The following is a 21326-nucleotide window of genomic DNA, read 5'->3' as shown; positions in this document are numbered from 1 at the left end:
AAAAAAGGGCCAGTAAGGGGCAATGAGAATCAACTTGGCTCTCAACACGGTAGCTTTCTGAATGACCTGTGGAATTAAGGGGAATGGGGGAAAAGCGTACAGAAGTCCCCGGGGCCAATCCTGGGTTAGAGAGTCTCTCAGGGGATGGCCTGGTAGGGGAAAGAGGGTGAAGAAGTCCGGGCATTTGCTGTTTTGGGGTGTAGCAAAAAGGTCGCAACAAGGGGTGCCCCACTTCTGAAAAATCTCGTCCACTACCGATTGTTTGAGAGACCACTCGTGAGGCACCACTCGTGAGGCATGAGAATAGCTCTGCTCAGTCTGTCCGCTAAGAGGTTGGACTTGCCGGGGATGTGCGTTGCTATCAGAAACCGATGAGAGGAGATTGCCCATTGCCAAAGTCTGAGAGCTTCTCGACATAAAGGATAGGACCTGGTCCCGCCCTGTTTGTTGATGTACCAGACTACAGACATGTTGTCCGTTTGAACTGCAGTAGTCCCCGAGGGAAGAAAGTCGTTGAGGGCTTGCAACGTTAAAAGCACCGCTCTCATCTCCAGGACATTTATGTGCAGATGGTATTCTGTGGGTTGCCAAGTCCCGTGGACCATCCTGCCCTGATAATGCCCCCACCCGATCAGAGAGGCATCCGGTGACTGTGGCAACCAGTTGGGAGAACAAATGGTCGGCCCTGATGGAGCAGAGGAAGATATCCACCAGGTTAGATGAGTCCTGCGATTGTGTAACCAAAATTTCGTGCCTCATGGGTAGGTTCTGGAACGACCACTGAGTGAATAACATCCACTGCAGAAGACGCATGTGGAAGTGAGCTAATGGTAGAAGTACAATGGCCGCAGCCATAAGACCTAGAACCTTCAGAACCAATCTGGCTCTGACTTTGTTGCTCAGTAATATGATCCGAACGTATTTTTGGATGTCCAGAATTCTCTGATCTGTTAGTCTGGCTAACATACTGACTGTGTTTAGTTCTGCACCTATAAAGGTGATAGATTGGCAAGGCAGCAGAGAAGATTTTTCAAAATTCACTGAGATTCCCAACTTTTTGCAAATCTGCAGAGTGTAGTCTCTGCTTTGAAGAAGCTGATGCTTGGTGGTGGCGGAGAGGAGCCAGTCGTCCAAATAAGGAAGCACCTGGAATCCTTGACGTCTCAGATGAGCCGTAACCACTGCCATGCATTTGGTAAACACTCTGGGGGCTGAAGTGAGGCCAAAGGGCAGGGCTCTGAATTGATAATGGACTGGTCCCTAGCCAAAAGCGGAGAAACCTCCTGGAGCGTCTGTGTATCTTTATGTGATAGTACGCGTCCTGAAGGTCTATCGAGCACATCCAGTTGTCCTTGCCCAAAAAGGGCAGAATGGACTGAAGCGTGACCATCCAGAATCTTGCCTTTTTGACATATCTGTTTAGATTGCTGAGGTCTAAAATTGGTCTCCAATCTCCCGTCCTTTTGGGGACCAAAAAGAATCTTGAGTAGATGCTGGATCCTACTTGGTCTGCTGGAACAGTTTGGACGGCTCTTTTTTCTAGGAGCTTTGAGACCTCCTGTTTTGCCAAATCCCTTTGACCGGGTGAGATGTCTGGAAGGGATTGGTGAGGTACGGGATACCTTTCGAAGGGGATTTTGTAACCCTCGGATATGATCGACTGTACCCACATGTCTTGTGAGAGGGAACGCCAGGCTACTGGGTACAGCGATATCCTTCCCCCGACTGCCTCCAAGGGTGGACAGTCGGGCAACACCTCAGGGATGCTGAAAGGGTTTGTCAGGAAGAGGCTCCCTGCTACCCTGATTCTGGGGACCCCCCCTGCCTCTAGGGCGGCGTCTATTATTGTTACCCCCTCTGCCTCTGGGGGTAACTGACCACATGTGTCCGGCGTAACTCCTTGGGCTTTACGGAACCACATCTTTGCTCCTTTCTGACCTTTTGGATAGGGTCTTGAAGGAGTGGAAAAATGGACTCCTACGGCAGAAAGGGTTTTGCCATCTTGTTCACACCTGGTCATGGTTTCCTTCACCTGAGGTCCGAACAAAGCCGAACCGTCAAAGGGGGTATTGGTGAAGGATGCCTTAACGGGGTCCACGAAATTACAAAGCCGCATCCAGGCCTGACGCCTAAGTGCCACTCCTGTGCCTGCGGCTCTGCTCGCTCCATCAGCCGCATAGGATATGAGCCGCATGGAGGAGTTGGTTAAAGAATTTAGGATTGCTAGCTGTGAGGCAATCTTGTCTTGAGCCCCAGCAGCTGAAGGATCCTGAACCACTTCACCTAGTTCCTTGAGAATATCTCTCTGAAGTCTGGTGAAATGACAAAGGTAGTTCAGCGAGCATAGCAAAGGTCGCTGAAGAAAACATCCGCTTGCCATACCTATCCATGGTCCTAGAGTCTTTGTTAGGAGGATGGACAGGCACGGAAGGATCCGCAAGTTCCTTCTTGGTGGCCGCCACCACCATAGCATCCACAGAGACGCCCTTAGAAAGAAACTGCTTGTCTGAAGGGGCCGTAATAAATTTGGATGGCCTCCTGGGGACAGGTTCCACAGAATCCGGGGCTGCCCACGCCTTCCGAGCCACTACCTGCATGAGTGGGTCGAAAGGCGCAGACACCCAGGAGGTGGAGGGTCTGGATCCAAAAGCCTCCAGGTATACCGACTCATCCTCAGAGGGGTCAATGGAAGGCCAGTTCCCCCTCTGTTTGAGGAGTTCCAGGATGTCTGAAAAGGAGACATCCTCAGATGGGGACCAGGGGGAACCCTCCGACTCATCTAAGTCGGTATCTGATGTTGTAGACTCAGGGGAGTCTGTGTGTTTCCTCTTACACGTCCTCTTGCGCGGGGGTTCTCCTGCGGGATCAGGAGAAACCTCGGAAGAGGAAGTTATTCCCAATGGGGAAACCTGGGGCGATGGATCCCTGGGCCTGGGAGCAAAAGGCTGGCAAGAGACATCAACAGGCACCGAAGAGGGAGGAGCTAAAGGAATGGACCGTTGACCTGGCTCAGGTGCCAGGACACTCCTCATCACCTCAAAGGCTCCTCTCCCAGGGAGACCAGAATACTCCTGTTCCAAAGAGACAGGAATTCCCGGCTCCACTGAGACAGAAGGCTCCGAGGCTGATGTTAGTGCCGAGCTCACCAAAGCCGAAGCCCCGAGAGGGAGAGCGGGGTCGGACAAGGGTCCGATGCCACTAGCCCCCTCGGAGCCGACAAGGGAAACTCGACGACCGGATCCCTCCAAGGAAGGTCTCATGGAGGAGATCGGAGCCGAAAGGGGATGTATCGGCTCCGGCGCCGACACGGTCACTGTCCTGAAAAGCTCCGGCTCCGAACTCTGGAGGAGAGTCGGAGGAGGAAGTTCAAGGGGAAGAGCAATAGCCGAAGTCTGTTGAGACGGGCTATGGAGCATTTGGGCTAGTGCCTGTGACTTCAACAGCCTGCTTACCACCCTCTCTAAATCGTGGTCTGACAGCCTGGAAGATCTCGAAGATCGGCTCCGATGACTCCGTTCCGATAAAAGAGACCTCGGAGCCGAGCGAATCGACTCCAGAGAAGGGGACCGAGATCTCTTCTTGGACGAAGCCATCGGAGCCGACGTCCTCTCGGTTCCAGATGGAGCCGAAGACTTTTCGGCTCCGATACTGGATAACACCTCGGCACCAGCCGGTGCCGACAAGGCAACTGGAGACTGTGTGTCGGAACCGGAAGGAACCGACACTACCATCTCAGTGGAAGAAAGATCGGCTCCAGCCAGAGCCGATCTCAACTCCAAAGGAGTCGGAGCCACCGGGGAAGGCTTAACAACTGTAGCCTGAACCTTAGGTGGCTTGGAAGGTTTACCCGACCCAGTCTTTGTCGGTGAACCTTCTGGCTTTAATAAGTCACGGAGGATCAATTTGTTCCTCCTCTCCTGCAGGACTCTCTGGCTAAAAGAGTGGCATATAGCACAGGAGTCCTGCAGGTGTAAAGACCCCAGGCAGTACACACAAGAAGTGTGACCGTCTGTCAGAGACATCTTCTGACAGCACGAGTCACACTTCTTGAAGCCTGAGACCTTTCCTTCCTTAGACATAGTCTAAGAAAAAAAACAATAAAACACACACTCAACAATTCACACAATTAACCCCAAAACACACACAAACTGACAGGGATTAAAGAACTGGGAGGCTTAGGCCTAACTGAGAAATTTAACTTTTACCCAAAGGGAGGAATATAGGGTGGGCACTAGTATAGTTATACACACTATGAAATAAACTAACAAAAAAATAAGAAAAAGGGAGGAAAAACCCTTGAAAAATCTGTTGAATTAGAAAACTCACCTGAGCTGGTAAAAAAAGAGACCTCTTCGCGAAGCGGCAAATGAGATCTGAGGTAGTCTCGCCTTGCATCATGGGATATAGGGTTGCCTCGAGCTGGTAAAAGGAGTTCTCAAGCTTAGCAAGTGCCGAGTCGGAGCCGAGGATCGGCTCCGAACCCATCCAGCAAGAATGAAGGCGAGATTGACAACTTAACATCTGTATTTCTAGTGTCAATCACATCAGCCAGAAGAATTTCAGAGTTACAGACGTAGATCAAACACCAATACTTGATATTCTGTAATGATGGAGTTTCTCTGCACACAGATCCTTCCTTTCTCCAAAAGTATTTAATCTAAACCAAGTCTATAGCTCTGCCAGTGTTTTTTTCCTAAATATGGCAATAAGGCAGAATGCTTGCTCCACCAGCTTCATGTCCATAGACAGCTGCGCTTCTACTTGCACAGAACAAAAGTATACAGAATGTCTGACCAGCTTTTTGTTTATTTTTCAGATCATAAGAAAGGGCTTGCAGTAGCAAAAACTACCTTGTCCCGATGGCTTTCCGATTATACAGCCTTTACTTATCAATCAGTAGACAAACAGCTACCCGGCAAGGTCAAAGCCCATTCTACAAGAGCTGTTTCAACTTCTCAAGCCTTTAGGGCAAAGTTACCAATAGACACAATTTGTGCAGCAGCAATGTGGTCAAGGCCTCATATCTTTATCACTCATTACAAAGTAGATGTGGCCTCCAGGGGCAGGGCTTCCTTTGGTTCCACTGTTCTGAAGAATATTCTCCCATGAGCCACCCAGGAATTATGGTGCTAGGGACGCTGTCCAATCAATATAAAATGAAGATGAGATGGGACAACTTCACATAAAGAAGTTATGTACACACCATAACATTCCATGTGAGTTGTCCATCTAGTCTTCATTCTTAAGTCCCACCCTCCTTCCTCCAGCCTAATTTGAGAGACTAATATTTGTATACTAACTAGGCTTTGATCCTCTTCTTGGCTTATAAACACCAACTATACATGCTGATATTATATCAGTAGAGATATAAGTACATCAACAAACAAGATCTGCGGAAAGCACTAGAGCATCATGGGATGGGGTTGGAGCCACGAGCTGGATGGAGACCTCGAGATTTAGTAAGCGGCCGAGTCAGAACCAAGGATCGGTTCCGAACTCATCAGTATAACATGAAAACGAGATGGACAACTCGCATGGAACATTATGGTGAGTACATAACTTCTTTTTTTTAATTCTTTTGCTTTGACTTCAGTTCTAAATTGAACTATAATTTTTTTTTTGTCTTTTTGTAAAATGACTGCACCACAAAACCTGGCCATGGGCTTTCATTTTTTTTCTTTTCTCATAATTTTCTATGAAATGTTTCATAGCTTGATCAGTCTCAAATACTAAGTCACAAAACTTCTCTATTAATCAGAATAAATGCCTGTTACGCCCAGTGGTGCAAGCACTGAGTCCCATACTTCATATCTGTTTAATGCTGTCTCTTTCTTGCTGCTCACTCGAACTGTAAATTTTTTCTCAATTTCCTTCACTTCATCATTTTTTCTTTCACCCTCCTTTACTGTCTGTGCATATTATTTTTTTGTTACTGCTTTTTCTCCATCTTCCTGCTGAATATTTTCCATTATGTTCCCCCACAAAGTTGCCACATCACTCTCCAGTGCACTTTGATTGACTAATTCTTTTAGATAATTATCCCACAGCCCTCCAGATTGGAGAGTTGAAACAATACATTCTTCCTGACTTTCCCCATCTCCTTTGAACAGTCTTTGCTGGAATATGTCCTCCGAATCTGCCACAACACTATCGTCTTTCTTTTCCATTCCCTTTAATATAAAATTAAACTGAATTGAATGCAAAATTTACTAGGGCTGTGAGCAGATAAATTTCCAGGTGGTCCCTACAAGTACTATAATTAGCTACTATTTAACCTTTGTAAAGATGTATGCTTCAAGTCTGAATGTATAATCAGATCACTTAAGTTCTTTCAAAAATCTCGTCACTTGTATGGGAAGTACAACACATCATCAAGAGGATTATGGTTGACAGGCTTGTTAAAGGACAGCAAGATCTAAGTGTGACAATTAGCCTATGGATCTGACTGTTGTCCATCTTTTAACAGCTACAAATATAATACATTTTGAATGCACCAAGGTATTACACACAGAAGCATGACCTTAGTTTGCCACAAACCAGTAGGATAAGGAATCTTTTATGCATTATGTAAGCAAGACAATAAGGTTTGCAAAATCAAATTCACTAGAAGCAACAATTAAACATCATGCTGAAAGCCTGCAGGACATCCCTTCTCTCCAGTCTTAGGGCAACATCAGCAAGTCTGCTGTTTAAGAAATAAAATGTCTTGCATAAATAGGTCAATGGAAAGGAGATGAATGAATTAATAAAAATAAAAGGAGCAGGTATACTGAAGCAAGAAGGATAGTTATGGAACACAATCCTTACAGATGAGAAACTGTGCTGGTAAGGATAGAGAAATAACAGAAACATTGATTTCTGTTTAGTTCAGAGCCCTGCTAGATATAAAAAGAACTTGAGGACTGTGATTACTGTGCCAAATGAGAGAAACGATCACAAGACACTGTTCTTTTCTGAAGCACTGGAATTAAAAATGTGGTTTTGGACAAACAGTTATGGCTGTGACCCTAGTTTTGCTACTGAGTCAACATCCAACAGCTCCAGTGAGTGTTTACTTTCTTGTAAAAAAAAAAAATTACATTGTAGGCTTTCAGATAGCTTTAGCTACCTTTGTTTACCTTTTACCTAATATTTTGATTGTAGAAACATTTCCTTTGCATTTCTTCTGAAAGCAATGCATGAGCACAGTCATTTGAAAAAAATCTTCTCTTTGAGAAAGTCATTTTTCTTTGTAATTTTGCCAGTTAATAGATTTTGCAGTAAAATCATACTCATTTTATTTTTTAAAGCTGTTTACTTCTGCATTTCTAAGTACTTCAGACCTATTTCTGTTCAGTCCATTACCAGTAATACTTCTGATTATAATTGCCCTGCAATTATGAATTAATTTCAGGCTTATTAACCTTTCAGGAAAAAAAAAATAGTATGGAAACTTACCATAATGCTAGATGCGCCAATAGATCTTTGTTGCAGTAGCTTTAAGCTGTATTAGAAGTATCTTGCCAAGGTTCAGAATTTGAACCAACTTCTATGCACTCTAGCCACTGCCCTGTATGAGGGAAATATGTTCACACTGCAGTGCGGCTAGCTATAAAAACTTAAATATTTCCAAGCCTACACCTATGCTTATAAAGGTTTGTAAAGTTTAAAAATACTTGAAAGTTCTAAAAAAAAAAAAAAAAAAAAGCCTGAGGTAGTTATACACATTCACTTGGAAAATCAGACTTTAAAATTACTGGAATATAAATTACAATATTAGAGAATTGTTAAATGATGGAATTGAAAAATACAAAATTCCTCGACTAATTTCAAAATTTTTTAAATTGGCAGTCAATCTTAAAATCAGAACTTTTGAAGTAAATGGTAATTTTTTTATTCCGGGATTGCTTAGGGTGCTTCAACAAAGGCTCAAATCGCTACACACAGGTAACAAATTCTGGAATTTTAGAGAGCTGAGTACATGAAGGAATTTCTTCCCGAGTGTATTAACCTTAACTATTGAGTCACTGACAACCAGTTGTCTCTGGATTGGAGTTACCAAGCTGGCAGATGGGATGCCAGAAACAACCTATGTGTGAGGCCTGATAATCCAAGAACAGGTACTTTGTATTGTGACCTAAAGACCACCAGAAGCCAGTCTACTTAACCAACTCAAAGCCCAACTGCTCAGGTTTCAAGTAGTCACTGCTGATCCCTTGACTTATTTCTGTACTTTTCATAGTCAGCGAGGTTAAAAGATAACTGTTTTGTTTGCAGAGATGCAAGTCCTCTTATACCTCCCTGCCAAAAGAAGCTCTGACTCCACCCACCTACTCTTGTAATATAATCCTTCAAGGTCACACAAACTCCGTGAAAGTATGTTTACACTACAGAAACAGTCTGTGTATTTCAGTGTCCTGAGTTAGAATAGACAGGTGAGCATTCAGCTATAAGCAAATGAGATACAAGCAGATGAATGGTGAGTAAGTAAAACATAACCCTAGAAGCCAGTGTAGATTCAGCACATAGGATTTATATTGCAGTAAAGGTCTGAAACTGTTAGAAGTTTTACTCAAACTTGCAAGTAAGCAGTGTCTTGTATATCCAAGTCAAAGGTGTGTTATAGTAATAGTTACAATGGGACCAGTATACACCAGTTTAATAAGATCTGATGGCTGTAGGTGTTGTTTGGGTAGATGCCTCAGAGTAAAAAAATATGATCTGACTAACTCTCAGGTGGTCCCTAAGTGACATGTGCTTATTCAGTTAAAACCCAAACTGCTGACTTTACAGACAAGTCCCCTATCATAAACAAATTACACAACAGAAGGAAGAAATTGTTGCAGAAAAGAGGAAAATCCCAGGATGCAAAAATCTCCCTTACCAGCCTCAGTAAGAAGTTGAGATCCCTCATAAAATCCTCCAAAGCTAGTTACAAAAATAAAATTGCCAAAGATTCCAAAGACATCCACAAGGCATTCTATAGTTATGTCAAGAATCTAAATGGCAATGCTCAGATCTGCTCTGAGCTACAACAGAGTGGCATTAAATATACTGATCCCAAGGATATTGCCAGTGTCCTGGCAGATCGATTTAGTGCCAACTTCACCCCCCCCTTTCCCTCTAAAGGGCCCATCTCAATACCAAAATATTGCCAAATTCCAGTAATCATGGCCACACAGGTAGAAACCGCACTCTCCAAAACTAAGAATACAGCATCCATGGGACCAGATGACATCCTGGACTGTGTACTGCAAGAACTACAAAATGAACTGGCACCTCACCTAAGTGTCATGTTTAATCATAGCCTCACCTCAGGCTTCATGCCCACTGAGTGGCACACAACTACAGTTTTCCAACTCCATAAGGGGGGATCCACCTTGGATCCTGGGAACTACCGTCCCATCAATCTAACGAGCCTGATCTTGCAAGGGCATGGAATGCATTATCATGGAACTTATAAACAAAGGCATTGGCAACCTTCAAACAACGGACCCCACCCAGTTTGGGTTCCCAAAGGGAAGATCTTGTCTCCTGAACCTGATTGACGACTTCTAATCAGTCTCCAGAGCTGTGGACGAGGGTAAGGTGGTCCACACAGCCTATCTGGACCTCGCCAAGGCCTTGGACACCATCCCTCACTCTGGAATCATAGATAAACTTACTAAGCTGGATATAAATCCCTACGTCACTCGATGGATTGCCAACTGGCTTACTGACAGAACCCAGACTGTAAAAGTAGCCGACTCCAAATCCAGCTCCAGACAAGTGGAGTACTTCAGGGTTCAGTCCTGGGACCGCTCTTGTTTGGCATCTACTTCTCTGAAGTACAGGCCAACACTAAGGGACCCTGGCTAACAAAGTCTGCAGATGACTGCAAACTGGGAGCCATTACTGAATCCTCAGATTATGTGGATGTTCTACAAAAGGGCCTTATAGAAACAGATGCTTGGTGCCAGAGCCATAGGCTCAAGCTTAATGCCAAGAAATGTATAGTTATCCCCTTTGGGAAAAAAACATGTACCCATGAATTACCACATAGGTGGCAGTACACTAAACACCGAAAGTGTGATGAGAGACTTAGGGACACAGGTGGACAGTGGTCTCACCTTCAATAACCACATTGCCACAACAGTCAGAAAATCCTTCTATGTGGCACACCTCATCACTAAGGGCTTTTCATACAGAAAAAAGGTCATTGTCCCACTGTACTCATCCCTCATTAGACCCATTATAGAGTACAATGCTCTGTTTGGTATGTACCTCACAAGACATCTGCAACAGCTGGAAAGGCCGCAGAAATACCTCACTAAAAGAATCACAGGCCTAAAGCAGATGCCCTATGCTGACCATCTAAAAAAACTTCAGCTATACTCTGTGGCATATCGTCTACTCAGAGGAGATCTCTGCTTAACATACAAGGCCATGTCAAACCCTGAGCTGTTGGACATGCTCCACTTAAAGAAATCCCAATCCCTCAGAGCCACACGCTCCAGGGATAAACCTGGTCATCACAATGAGCAAAACATGCTAGAGGGATACGTTCCTGACCCAGAGACTCTCCATACTCTGGAATAGACTGCCCATACATGTCAAGCAGAGCGCCTCCTTGGCCCTCTTCAAAAAGAACCTTTAAGATTGGATGGGAAATAGAAAATACACCCTGAAGATCATGTTGGTTGCCCTGCTAGACAGGGGTCCTGGGAAGTAAATGTTGCGGGAAGAAATATCCAGGGAATTGTTATGGCTAGGCTTGTATAGGCCCTAGGGCCGATAGTCTAGTACCAACCTATGAAAAAACTAAGTCAGGGAACTGTGATGGACCTGGAAATGGCATGAATAGTGACTGCCTCCATCCTTACAAGATTGCATTTAAACAGCTACTCCATAGCCACCATGGAAAGTTTCTGGACTTTCTTTTATAGTAAAGAGTGTTGACATGTTCCTGAGGAAGGGACAGATAAGCAGGGTATCACTCGCATGTTGGTAGTGTTTCAGGGATTTCTCTTGAAAGACATCATTTATTAAAAACATACATGCGCACATACACACCATGAATAACAGGGGTCAGGAGTGGAGCCCTAAGAAACCCTACTCTTTACAGGGGTGGTCTCAGACTAATCAGTTCCAGAAAGCTTCTTATAGTGCACATTATGTGTATATTTCTTAATGCTTTTATTCAAGGGTAGCATCATAAAATAGTATGCCAACCTTTATGGGAGAAAATATTTAAAAGTAGAGAATATATGATGTTGAATTTGCTGTGCCAAATAGCCTTTTAACTTTGCTAATATTCAGAGATTTTCACCCTCAAATAATTTTTTTTGTATTTGTGTGTGTGCATATATACATACACACACACATATATATATATATATATATATATATATATATATATATATGTGTGTGTATGTATATATATATATATATATATATATATATATATATATGTGTGTGTGTGTGTATATATATATATATATATATATATATATATACACACCCCCAACTATATTTACTAATTCCAGGATTGCACTACAGTAGGGAAAAGGGTATGTATGTTTTATTTGCCCAACTCTACTTAATTCAGTGAAATGTGTGATTTGATGCAAGTGTTTTGAAAAAAATTTTATTGCAGAAGTAACATTTAGTCACTCGTAAAAAAAAAAAAAAAAAAAGAAATCATCTTTGCAAGACCTGAAACTGTCTACTACTATTATTTCTTATGCTCTATCAAAAGGAAAAATATCAGTATTTTGTCTGATGACATGACATGTCAACTGTTTTTGGAATTTTCAGTATTGTCACCCAAAACCTAGAATATCTCATGAGTGAGTATGTATAATTTTTTGAAATCACAGCTTCCTAAAAGGATATACTGCATTTGTTATACAAACCAAGCAGCCCTGCAGTTTAATTCATAAAACAAAAAATATAAAAAATGTACCTCAAAACTACTGAAAACTACTAGAGGTAGATCATGCATTACATTTTGGCAGTACAGTTTCTTTACTTAGCCATTTTCCAATATGCAGTAAATGTGTCTTAACTACAAAAAGCTAGGAGCGTTATACAGAAATAAGCAACTTCTCACCAAAGCAGCAAAGATTTCAATAGCAAATTCCCACCTTGTCTCCACCCTACTTTATGTCTCTCCAATATATACCAGCCTAAGACAATGCGATCTAAAGAAGCTAGAGACCTGCTACAACAAAATCGCCAAATTCGCCACAGGGGCATCCTACTATAGTCACCACTGTCTCTCACTTGCTGAACTGGGCTGGCTTGAACTCCCTCACCTCCTTCAGTGGTATCAACTCTCACTCGCCCACAAACTAGTAAACCATCCACTGAATGTCCCATCCCTCCAGAATCTGCTCCAACCCTATCGCACCACCAGACCACTAAGATCCAGCAACAAAAATCGCTTGCAGATCACTAAAGCCAGTAACTTTGCTGGTGAAGCACTATTCTCTTGCGCCATAGCCAAATTATGGAACTCCCTCCCACCCATAATTACCTCCATACCATCATGCACCCACTTCAAAACTTTACTAAAAGCGCACCTAAAAACATGCTGGCTATACCTTTGAAACTCCCACTCTAATATCACCCACCCACTACCTTTCTTTCCACTCCACTAACTACCTTGATTATAGCAAGCTCAGATGCTCATAAGCCTAGTACTTATTATACAGCAGGAACTTCTTATTGTAACATTTGTTAATGTCTGTTATGTACTTCACAGGTAAAGATTCTAGTTGTCTACTGATGTACTATGTTCTTCATCTGTAAATATGTTGTCAGTAATTGCTATGTAAATTGTTAATCGCTATGTAGTCCAATATAACTACTGTCTGTTTATTTTAACTGTGGAGCTTTTCTCCCCGGGCCTCCGCTGAAAATGGACCTACGTCCAATCGGACACTCCCGGTCAACAAATATAAATAAAATAAATAAGTATTATATACTTTAATGTTTTGTACCCTGTCAAGTCACTGCCTCTCCTACAAACTATTTTACAAAACATTTTGAGTGCAGTGCAATATTACTCATTTCTTTTCTTGCCCAGTACTTCTCATTTTATTAATGCGGCTTTCTGCCCACATTGCAACTCAAGATCTCCCAAGTAATAAGCATGAGATAAAGGCTTTATATTTGGATTACTGTGTTGCCACAGCAGGGGTGTGTGTGTGTGTGTGTGGGAGGGGGGGGGTAGACATTGTGATGCACTGGCTTATACCTAGGAAACTCTCCCTTTCCCCCCATTTTGATTGTTAGGAGGTGCAGACTTGAAGTAGTATTTTTCTTGTGTGTACTGTTTGATAAACCAGCAGCAAAGTGGAAGGTCTGCATGGCAGTCATTCTGCCATAAACACTTTGCCTCCATTCTTATCCAGCAGAAAGATAGCTTATTCATGGGGCACTGACACCATACCACTTGTCTTGCCTTCTGATTCCATGGTTCTGCTGTCAAACTCAGGTTGCTGGTTCTAAAGTTGTACAGTCCTGAATCTGAATCAGCAAGCCGGCTTAAAAGACCCTCAAGCACAAGAGTCTGCAGACTGAGAAGTCGAGAGTAGGACAAACTGCTTTGCAGTTTCCATGGCCTTCTTTCTTTCTCGGTAGAGAAATATAGGTATTGTTTATTTATGTTGTAACAGAGTCTGGCATGCACTTCCCTTAACCACAACAGAGGAAGAGGAGAGAGAGAGAGAGAGAGCGAAACTGCTGTCTGAGACACTTTTCTCCTCCTCCTCTGTAGAAAAGTGACATCCCTTATTAGGCAGAAAGCTAAAAATAATGACTGATTTTTCAAACTATTGTATATGTATATGGGTGGAATGCTTTTAGAGCTATTGGAAATTAACTTTCCATTTAGTTTAAAAAGGTAGAGAATTGAAAGAAAAATACCTGCATCAGCAGAGCTGCAAGGGGGGGGGGGGGGGTGTTGTAGGTATATAGGAATGAGGATTTTTTTTTCCTGCAAGCTCAAAATGTTTGTTAACACTGTCTTTGGAAATTACCTCTCTGTGGTTACCCAATTTAGTGATAATGGAAAGGTGCAGTTTAAGAATGTCCTTTTACTTCGAGACACAGTGTATTCTTCCTGTTTGTCTCTCACTTGCTCACATACACTCACTAATAGAGACTGGCAACAGCTGTGGTAGGCAAATGTACCAGAGTTTGATTCTCTCACAAGTCGCAAGGATAGCATGAGACAGAGCAGAATTGCACAGCTCTGCTGATTTCAAATGGCAGAACAAAGCTTGCCTGGTCTGTTTGCATCAGAAAGTCACTATCAGCAGTCTTTCAGCATTCTACAAACAGTCAAAGCCATACATTTTATGGCTGCTCTCCTGCTTAAAAATGAACATCAGAGAGGAATATTGCGTACATCAAGAGGGAATTCATAAAGGGTCTTTTGAGGTAGTATTTTTTTTCACAGGAACCTCACAGATGCATGCATTAGCTTTTATGACGATGTTATTGATTAAAAAAACTGAAGATGGCTGAGCAGGGGTCAGACTGAATTTGATAGGCATAAGGCAGTTGAAGGGGAGGAAAAGGGCAGGCTTCTGGTCACCTAAAATCAGTAGCATATACAAATACCATAGAAATGAAAAGAATGGAGGGGGCCATGTGATCCTATATGCATTTCTGAAACTGAGTATCACTGTAATATGCAATATTGATATGTTTTTCTCAGATAGAATTTGTATATAATCCACGATCACCTTGCTTCTGGAGTGGGATGACCTGACATTTTAGCCACTGTATCTGTGACAATCTTATCTCATCCTTCTTTTAAGATCTTCAGCATTTTTGCACTTTTAGGTATTATGATAGCATTGGGGCCCCTGGGGGGATTTCACTGTAGGAAATTTGCATAGAGAGTTTAAGATATATAGTTAGATACATTTTCAGTAATACCATTGGTGTATTAATTAGGTTTTTTGTATTAGTGTTGGAAAACATGCAAGTTGGAATTTTGTAATTATACTAGTACTGCAAACTGTGAACATGTGAAGCTACAACAGGCATCCTTTACAGGTCTACTTTCCCCCAAGTGTATTAAGAATCTGTACTAATGCCAAAATAAATGTCACAGACAGTTCTTTTTGGAAAGTGCTTCTGTTTAGTGTGTAAAAAATCCACAACCTAGCTCAATGGAGCTAAGCCACCAAAGTGATCAGCTTCCATGTAGCTGCACAAACATCATCTTCTCTTCTCCATTTTCTTCCTTCTCTCTCAGAACCTCACCTGATGGGTCCTCTACCTATGAGCATATGATCCATATCAGCTCATTCATTCCAACAGAAGGCCAGGTATTCCTGGGTTAGGCAAGACCCCTACCTATTTTTAACTGGAATTAGTTCCCCAATGAAAGTAAGGAGGTAGGGAGTGGTCCTGGGGTATGGCCTACCTTTCCCCTTAGTTCTTCCCAGTCCACAATTGCTGCCTTATGAGGAGAAGTATTCTTGTGAATTCTAGTTTCCTTCATGGCCACATAGTGTGAGTACGTTAATGGCAGCAGTCTGTTGGCCAGCTTGGAATTCCATTAGATGAATGTCTAGTGCTTCTGTTAGATGTCACTCGTGTGGTGAGCCAGAGTAGCCTCCCTTGACCAGGATAGGTGAGCTGGCAGCACCTTTTCATTCTTATCCTCCCTGACCAGCTCCGACAGGCACCTGAGTCACTAATCAAACTCTGATAGTCTGCACCATTGTCAGGGCTTTCTTCCTCTATGCCATGGAGCGGTCTGTGTTCTCCATTTTTTTAGAGAATTATTTGCACGGAGAGCAGGAGTACTTAATGCACAGAGTTGAATCTGTATATTTTTTAGTGTTAAAATGTTCCACTCTGAGCTACCATTAAAAATAATGTTTTTCTCATTTTCATTTTCTTCTAGTGTTTCATCTCAGTTGCTGGGCCTAGAACTAATGGCAGACAATGTCGACAACTAACAACATAGCACAAGCCAGAAAGCTGGTGGAACAGCTCCGCATTGAGGCTGGAATTGAAAGGATTAAGGTAAGAGAGCATTATTCACATACCTTACTTTGAGGGGAAGGCATGAACTGATGGTGGTGGTACAGTGTCAGGATAAACTATGGATTGATTTGCCCACACTTTCTAGCATAGTTAAAAAAGTTCTCTTCTATGATTATATTGCATATGCTTCCAGCTCACTGCCTGTCATGTAAAGCAGGTCACCCTTTCAGACCCTTAGACTTCATGCTTTGTATATTATTTCAGGGTTGCTCTTTTAGCTTAGTAGTATGCACTGCTAATGCTCAAAGCAGTGATTGCTCAGACTTCCACGATGGCTGTACACTGATCAAAGCTTAATTTCAGCTCTCCCAGTGTGAAAAAAGAAACTGAGAAATAAGAGCTAGTAATACTGCCAGCTTAAGTAAAATTCAGTTGCCGGCTAATAAGTACACTGCCCAGATGCCAGGAAAGAAGAAAGTTAGAGAACCTGAAAGACAATCAACTAGAAAAGCTGAAGAGAAAACAATGGCTGTGAATAATCCTACCGCTGTTCAGCAAAAAAGCACTTTGGGGCTTTTGCTTTGGTACAAGAGATGGCTTCCAATAATTTGGAGAAAGCAATAAGACAAATGTACTCAGAGCTGAGTAAAATAAATGAAACACTGAAGGAGTATATCAACTCAAATAAGAAAAGGCTAGAAAAAAATAGAAGAAGCTTTAACTAACTATTAAGATGAACTGATAAAACCTCAAAAATCAAAGGGTGAAATAAAGAAAAAGCTGGCTGAGTATGAAACTTCTCAAGAAGAGCTGTTTCTAAAACTCTGGAAGGGGGATAGAGATAAGAAAAGAATAGACAGCAATAAGTGTAAGTTGTAGCACAGGCTGTAACATTCAGTTTAGCAAGGATAACCTTAATTTTAGTTTAGACAATGCCTGTTGGTGCAGTTGCCAATTTGGGGCAACTGTTGATATGTGGAGATTTAGCTTCATATTTTGAAGACGTACATAGTTTTGTGTTTGTTCTAAGTTAATAGGTTATGGGGGTGTTCTTAAAATGTATTTATTTTTAGTTTGAGGGTTTTCATTAAAATAAAAAGTATTGAAAAATGTAAATAGGTTTAAATGGAGATGCCAAGAAATAACTGCATAAAAATTCAACCTACCATTCAGTGTGTGCATGTAACACAAAAACTTGGAAATACATATCCAAAAAAGCTTTCCAGTGGGAACAGCAACTTATAGGTTCGTACTAGGCTATCTGCCCGAAGGCATTTATAAGCCTAGCCAGAATGTGTTGGCTTTCACTGCCCCCTTAGATTAGTTCCCTGTGCCTCTGTCCAGCAGAGCCACTGAAGTGATCCCCGTGGTAAACTTTGTTTCCCATCCACTCATCAAGGTTTCTCTTGAAGAGTGCTAGTGAGGAGCTCTCCCTAATGTAGACTGGAATCTTGTTACAAAGCATGGGAAGTCTCTGGGACAGGAATCTATCCCACCAGCACGTCCTATTTATTGTTGTGGTGAGGTTTAGATCCCTGGAGCGTGTGGCTCTAGGGGATAAGGTTTTCTTTAGGTGGAGCATGTCCATCAATTCTGAGTTGGACATGGCCTTGTATGTCAGGCAGAGATCACCTCTGAGCAAGTGGTATGCAACCGAGTACAGCTGGAGTTTCTTCAGTCGAGCTGCATAGGGCATCTGTTTGAGGCTAGTGATCCTCTTGGTGAGGTACTTCTGTGGTCTTTCCAGCTGTTGCAGGTGTCTTGTAATGTGCATCCCAAATGGGGCGTTGTACTCTGTGATGGGTCTGATGAGTAGAGGGGCACAATGACCTCTTTTAATCTGGATGCAAACCCTTTTGTGATTAGGTGGGCCACATAGAAGCATTTTCTAACCACTTTGGCAATGTGATTATCAAAGGAGAGATTACTATCTACTTGGGTCCCCAGATCCCTTATTACGTTTTCCGTATTTAGAGGACTACCACCTATGTGTGGGTACTTCGTTATTTTCAAAGGGAATAACTAGCACTTTTTGGCATTTAGCTTGAGGCCATGATTTTGACACCAGGTATCCATCTCAGTGAGACCCTTTTGGAGGATGTCTGTGTCAGCTGGTGAGTCAGTTATAGCCTCTAGTTTGCAGTCGTATGCAAACCTGGTCAGCCATAGTCCTCCTGTGCTTGTCTGTACTTCTGAGAAGTATATGCTGAACAGGAGGGGTCCTAGGACTGAGCCCTGGGAACGCCACTTGCAACTGATTTAGTCAGACCTAGCTCCCACAACTCTCACCATGTGGGTTCTGTCCGTGAGCCAACTGGCAACCCATCTTTTGACATAGGGGTTTATGTTCAGGCTGGTGAGCTTGTCTATAATACCAGAATGGGGAATGGTGTCGAAGGCCTTTGCGAGGGCTAGGTAGGCTGTGTGTACCACCTTTCCCTCGTCTATAGCCTTGGTAACTGTCTCAAAGAAGTCCACCAGGTTTAGGAGGCATGATCTGCCCTTAACAAAGCCAAACTGGGTAGGGTCCAGTGTTTGGAGGTTCCCAATGTCTCTGTTAATGAGTTCAATGATGTGCTCCATAGCCTTGCAGACCAAGCTAGTCAAGCTTATAGGGTGATAGTTCCAGGGGTCTGTTGTGGTTCCACCTTTGTGGTGCAGAATAACCATCGCTGTGCACCGCTCTATGGGTACATAGCCTGTGGAGAGGCTGTGTTTGAACAGTGTGTTTAGGTGAGGGGTTAGTTCATCTTTAAGCTCGTGTAGGACGCAGCCTGGGACACCGGTCCCATTGATGCTGTGTTTTTGGCTTTGGATAGGGCTATTTTAACCTGAGTGTCTGTGATTTCAGGGGCTCTACATTCTTCTGGTATGGTTATGGGCCCTTTTGAGGGTGAGAGGGGGGTGAAGATTGCACTGAACCTGTCTGCCAGGATGTTGGCAGTATCAGTTGGTTCAGTGTATTTTGTGCCATTCTGCACTAACTCCGAGCAGATCTGAGCAATTGCCACTTAGATTCTTGACATAGCTAAGGAATGCCTTGTGGTTATCTTTGGAGTCCTTGGCAAGTTTTCTTTCAAAGCTCGCCTTGGACGATTTTATGAGGGATCGTAGTTTCTTGTTGATACTGATCAGGGATGTCTTCCCTTCTTGGGATTTTACTCTTTTCTGTACTAGTTTCCTCCTCCTATTGTATAGCTTGTTTATGGCAGGGTCCACCAGACTGGTTTCCTTTTCTTAGAGGAGTGAGTCTTGATTTTGCATGGGATAGCAAGATCCATGCATTCTTGTAAGTGCTGTTAGAATGCATTAGTAGAGGATTTTGCAGCTTGGACAGCGTTATCCTTTAGCATGGGGGCTTTGAATTTTCCACCTCCATCTTAAGTAATGTGAAGTTTGCTTTTGAAATGTTTTTCACGGTGGTTTCCTTGTCCGGGGGTGGGGGCAGAATGTGGATATCCAAAGTGATTTGTTTATGGTCAGATCTAACCAGTAAGGGGTTGACCTCTGGTGTGGAACACTGGTCATCCATGTTGGTGATGACTAGGTCCAATATGTTGTCACCTCTGGTGGGAGTGTTGACCAGTTGTTCCAGGGCATTTGAGTTTATAAATTCTAGGAAATGTTTGGCAAGGGAGTTAGTACGTGAGTAGTTCTCCCAGTTAATGTTTGGTAGTTGAAATCACCCAATATTAGGGTGTTTGGTAAGACCTTTGTTACCCAGTGTTTCCAGAAATGCGGAATGGGGGTCCTGGGACATGGTGGGTGATCTGTAGCAAGCTACAATTTGAATTGCAGTTTTGCTCATTGTTAGTTGCACGTGGATAATCTCTGAAGCATCGTGCTGTGCCACTAACCTGGAGGTGTGGGTATCCTTGATGAATATGGATACTCCCTCACCTTTTGTATTTCGGTCCGGGTTCTGTGGCCGAAATGTATGGTATGCGTTGTAGCCTGGTAGTGCTGGGGTGCTCTGTGGAACCTTAAACCATGTTTCTGTTACTGCACATATATTGATTTTCTCCATACTGAGAAGTGCTTTGAGTGTGTTCATTTTGAGGTTTAGACTTCTGGCATTGAGTAGTATTACCCTCAGATTTTTGTTACTTGTGCTGTTTACGGTGGTCAGTTTGTCTTTTGAGCCTTTCCTAAAAAAGACACTACGAGGATGGCAAGAGCCTTGGCTAGTATTCGAAAGCCTAAGTGTGACAGGTGGAAGCCGTCTCTTGCAAAGCAGCGTGGCTTGTCGAGCATGTCATCCCAGGCAGACAGACACTAGATCCCCTTTGAATGACACCAGAAACTTAGCCAATTGTTGAAATTGATAATTTTTTCTTTATACCATGGTATCATTCTTGGTGAGGGCAGGATGCTACTCAGGGTCAGGGTCATACTGGCCTGGGCTACGTGATCAGAGAGCTCTTCCATGTCTCTTTTCATGTAGTCCAGGGAGGTATGGCTCAGGTCATTCATACCAACATGGACAATGACAGAGTCGCATTTGTACTTGTTCTGGAGTGACCTGAGTGCTTGTGTTATGTGGCGGATCCTGGCACCCGACAGGCAGCTAACAGTAACATTCTCCTTATTCAGCCCAGTGAGTGGGACGTCAGTGTGCCTGACTATAGAGTCACCTATTACTAGTATGTTGGGTATGTTATTTTAGCTTGAGGGCTGTGATTGCGTGGCACACTAGTTTTGTGAAGTATGTGTTTCATGGTTTGTGCTGGGGGGGTGGAGATTGCTTGGATGTCTGCTTTGGATGGCTCTGTTGCTTTTGCAGAGTTTTATTTAGAGCCTCCAAGTATGTTTTCATGTATTTACATGTGCTTTTTGCTGGAGCTAGTTCAATGGGTCTATGTGAGACTGGTGGTGTGATGCCAGTATTTCCCTTCTCCTCTGGACTGTCTGATCCAGTCTTGGGTTGAGAGAGTTTAGCCTCCAGTTTGGCTGTATAATTGCATCTCTCGCATTTATTAGTGTTTGGTGGTAGGTGGAGAGGGTTGTCTTTGTACATGAGGCAGTTGTAACATTGCCTCAAAATGCCCAGATTCACCAGTTGGACCGGAGAGTACACCTGAAACTGTCCTTTGGACATGCCTGGATAGGTACAGTAAACTGTTTTACTGAATGGCTGGTAAGGTTGAATAGAGAGCCTTGTCCTTCTATACTGCTAGGGTTTATAAGTGCTTGCTATGAGTTTTGAACAAGTGCCAGGCTGAGAAATGAATGGCTTGAGTGCTTAAGTTGAAAGTTTGTCTAGTTCCATGGGATGGCTGGTAAGGTCGAATAGAGAGCCTTGTCCTTCTATACTGCTAGGGTTTATAAGTGCTTGCTATGAGTTTTGAGCAAGT

At 43.1% G+C, this 21326-nt stretch overlaps 1 protein-coding gene across 1 annotated transcript in view; it reads left to right on the top strand.

Moving 5' to 3' along the window:
- GNG7 (G protein subunit gamma 7) overlaps window positions 1–21326 on the top strand; it is an 832631-nt gene that overhangs the window by 734570 nt on the left and 76735 nt on the right. Inside the window, exon 4 of the mRNA XM_044080665.1 lies at window positions 15890–16011. Within this exon, the coding sequence (XP_043936600.1) occupies window positions 15931–16011 (81 nt within the window). The 5' untranslated portion in view covers window positions 15890–15930. The remainder of the gene's footprint in view (window positions 1–15889; window positions 16012–21326) is intronic.

This window comes from Protopterus annectens, chromosome 8.part0, assembly GCF_019279795.1.
Source record: "Protopterus annectens isolate FY-2018-M chromosome 8.part0, PAN1.0, whole genome shotgun sequence".
Lineage (NCBI taxonomy): Eukaryota > Metazoa > Chordata > Ceratodontiformes > Protopteridae > Protopterus > Protopterus annectens.
This window is presented reverse-complemented; position numbering and strand designations above follow the sequence as displayed.